The sequence below is a fragment of the Plectropomus leopardus genome, unplaced genomic scaffold (genome assembly GCF_008729295.1).
Source record: "Plectropomus leopardus isolate mb unplaced genomic scaffold, YSFRI_Pleo_2.0 unplaced_scaffold28385, whole genome shotgun sequence".
NCBI classification, from domain to species: Eukaryota; Metazoa; Chordata; class Actinopteri; order Perciformes; family Serranidae; genus Plectropomus; species Plectropomus leopardus.
The window spans coordinates 1-3,802 of record NW_024630918.1 but is presented as its reverse complement, the minus strand read 5'-3'; the positions used below and the strand labels follow the sequence as shown (position 1 = coordinate 3,802).

Here is a 3,802-nt window from a genome sequence, read left to right as displayed (position 1 = left end):
TTAATTTATCTATTTTTCAGTTAATTTTCTTGCATTTTTTTACTACTTTCTTTCTATTTTTTGCGTGATTTTTCTTCCGTTGCTCGTTGCTATCTTCCCACGTTTTTAAAAGGAATCGAACTTTTTCTGCTGAAGTTTCAAAGAGTTTAGGAATCAGAAAAGTGCTGAGTCGACTGTGACGCGGTGACGTGAGCGCATGTAAACGCATCCCGACCAAAAACACGTCTGAGCCGATTTCTGATTTCCGTCCACAAAAGTTCAGGTGTGTTTGGTTATTTAGGCACCGTTTTAAAAGATAAAGGCAACGATTCAGATTTTAAAAACGTCTTCAAGTAGTTTTTGTCATTTAAGGCTGAGAGGGACACGAGAGGACGCCGGCGTTTAACCAGAGTTGGCGAGTTTTCGGTCGTCTAAAATAAACTAAACAGACTTTGACCCTCACTCAGACTCACCTTCGCTCTCAAACATCGACCTTCTGCTTTGTGTGTTTTTTGGGTGAAATTCATTCTGATTTTGTCCCACGGTTTTCTGTCCTCTCCTCGTGGGTAAAACTATTCGTTGCCGCTGTCCTCCGTGTCCTCGTCTCCGTCCTCGCTCTGTCCGTCTCTGTCTCTCTGCGGGTAGTTGAGGATGTGTCTGCTGGCCTGAATGACGCACTGCTGCTGTTTGAAATAAATCTTCAGCGCTCCTTTGATCAGCACGAACGCGATGCCTCCCTGCAGAGACACAAACACAAAGACGACTGGAGACGTGAAGACGACACTAATTCAAGAAAGACTTTACAGAGAGTTTCGCGGACGGGACGCATATTCACCAGCACAGTGCGCTGGAGGTCAGAGGGCATCCGTCCAAACAGCAGCCGTCCCACCAGGCTGGCGACGGACGGGAAGACGAGCGCCCCGCAGAGAGTCCGCGACACAGACAGGTGATCTCCTGCTCCGAGTCCGTCCACGGGGACTCTGGACAGGTAACGGCTGCCACCTGGTTCATACGAGACGCGACAATAATAACAGACTTTATTTATAACGCACTTTGAAACAATCTCAAAGTGCTTCAAGATAAAAACATCAAAACATAAACAAGAACCAAATTAAAAGATTAAAAAATGTTTGAAAGTCAGAAATCAGTCAAAAATATAAACTTATCAATACCAAAAATACACAAAAATATACTTCAAATTCAAAAAAACAAAATAGTTTGGTGAAGAGTAAACGTGAAATTAATGAATAAATTAAAAACATTTCTTCTGCATCTAGTAAATGTAACTTTATGTGTAACAGAGTCATTTCTTCATATCAATAAAGTTTTATGTCTTCCTTTTTATTTGATATTATTCTATTTTATTTATGTGTATTTTTTCCAAACTAATAAAGTTTTATGTCTTCTTTTTAGTTTTACTTTTCCAGTATGTATTTTTTATTATTGATCAAGTTATATGGCTTTTATTTTATTTTTTAGTGTTTTCTTTTCACATATTTTTCATATTGGGGAAATTTTATTTCTTCTATTTTATTTTGTGTTTTTTTCATATTAATAAAATTTTATGTTTTTTATTTTTTATCATTTTAATCTATTTTCAAGATTTTTTTCATAAAAAAGTTTATGTCTTCTTTTTAATTTTATTATTTCATTCAAATTTCTCTTCATGGATTTTTTCATACTGATGAAGTCATATGTTTGTGCGTGGCGTGGCGTGGCGTGGCGTGGCGTGGCGTGCGTACCTGTGTGGAGCTTCCCTCTGCAGGAGTACCTCTGCCACAGCCGGACGATGTAATCCTCCCAGCGGATCATCTTGCCGAGCACCAGCAGCACGGGGATGGTGGGCAGCCCCATCAGCAGGAAGAGCGGGTCGGCTCGCTCCATCACGTACAGACCCTTCTTATGTCCCACCACCTGCACACACACGTCATCAGCACAACAACAACAACAACAACAACAACAACAACAACAACACAGGTGAAAACACGGCGGCGCTCTCTGGGTTCAACACTCTGTCTAAAGGAGGACGTCTTACCTGCATGACGGTCACGGCTCCGTACGTGACGGCGGACCAGTAGACGGTGCCGATCACCACCCCGACAGCAGCGAAGGGACTGGCCCGGGACAGAGCTCTGTCCACCTGCTGCAGGAAATACACCAACGGGCCTGAGGACAGACAACACACACACACTGAGAGGACAAACCTGAGTCTCTCTTAATGTCAACAAACCCTAAAAAAACAAGCACAGTGTGTGTGTGTGTGTGTGTGTGTGTGTGTGTGTGTGTGTGTGACGTCTCCTCTTCCTCCACTGTTGTTAAAACACATCAGTGAGCCGCACTAAACTCGTAAAAGCTGATCTGTAAATACAGAAATGTGGAGGTAAATATGAAACTGAATCTGACACTGAACGTTAAAACACCTGTAAAGAAATGAGGTGTGAGCTGTTGTCTTTTTAACTTCCTGTTTTATTTGTTTGTTTGTTTTTTAAGTTATATTTAATTGTTTTGTTTTGTGTCCTCATATTCAGCCTGAGATCGTCACGTTCGCAGTGACGTCACCTCGACTTCCTGTCGGGAGCCGAAATGCAAACGTCTGATCTGAGTTCAGCAGCATTTTCTGACTCGTATTTCAAATATGTATTTCAATGTCTTTTGAGTATTTTGTAATTGTTTAAAATAATTACGATTACTTCAGATTTTCTGCAGATATTTTTAAAAAACTCAAAATATTTTCTTTTGATTCCTTAAACATAAAAACCCAGACGAGGTCAGCCTTCGGGCTCAGAGTCTTCTCTCTCTGCGTAGAGTCCATACGCGTCTCTTTTTCCCCTGACGGGTGTTTTGACATCGCTCACCCATCTTGGGGAAGGTGATGTGGTACTCGGTGCCGCACTGCGGGCAGCTGACGGCCCCCTCGCTGTTTCCTTTCTGCTTCTCGTCCAGCCAGCGCTGCAGACACGACTGGTGGATCCATTTGGTGCAGCCTTTACACCTGCAGGGGCTCACCCACTCTGCACTGTGGTCGTCCCGCTCTGTGGCAAAACACACCCAGCAGTGTCTGCGCACGCACACACACACACACGCACGCACACACACACACGCACGCACGCACGCACACACACACACACACATACGCACACACACACACAATTCACAGTAACAATAAAGTTAGTCTCCATAAGGTGTCAGAGTGAATAAAACAGCATCAAAGGATCCCCAGCTGAGACACTGATGTCCTAAAACCTGAAAAATGTTCTGAAAACCTAGGATCATCCTAGAATCACAGAAATGTCCTACAATATAATACATTTCCTAAAACCTGAGAAATGTCCTAAAATCCAGGAAGTGTCCTAAATCCTAACAATGTCCTAAAATCTGAGAAAACCAAAAAATGTCCTAAAATTCTTTAAAAAAATCTTAAAACCCTAGAAACATCCTAAAATCCCAGTGATATCCTAAAATCGTACAAACATCCTAAAGTCATCCCTAAATCCAAGAAATGTCCCTCATATTCCTGCAGAAAAGCTCATAAACACAGTAAAGATGAAGAATTTCATTCATGCTGCAACCAGCATCAAAAAATGCATCAACACAGTTAATGAATCTTCGTGTTTTTCGTAAAACTCAGATTTAATCACTACAAAGACTCGGACATGACGTGCACGCGGAGGACGGGCTCTTACTTCTCAGGCTGCTCCTCGGCGAGGGCCATGGTGCTGAACCGGCTGACCTCTCCTCGATGTTACCATGAACCCATCAGACTGCAGACGAGAGACAAGCATCACACACACACACACACACACACACACACACACACACACAC

General features: G+C 42.6%; 1 protein-coding gene across 1 annotated transcript; it reads right to left on the bottom strand.

The window, feature by feature from the left end:
* Positions 1 to 494: 494 nt before the first annotated feature.
* march5l (membrane-associated ring finger (C3HC4) 5, like) lies at positions 495 to 3,747 on the bottom strand. The gene is made up of 6 exons (XM_042481357.1): positions 3,663 to 3,747; positions 2,835 to 3,037; positions 2,015 to 2,145; positions 1,722 to 1,893; positions 815 to 981; positions 495 to 716 (listed from the first exon to the last, which is right to left on the bottom strand). Exons 1-6 carry the CDS (start codon positions 3,689 to 3,691, stop codon positions 552 to 554), a joined length of 867 nt encoding a protein of 288 aa, XP_042337291.1. The 5' UTR covers positions 3,692 to 3,747; the 3' UTR covers positions 495 to 551.
* Between the last annotated feature and the right edge of the window lie 55 nt (positions 3,748 to 3,802).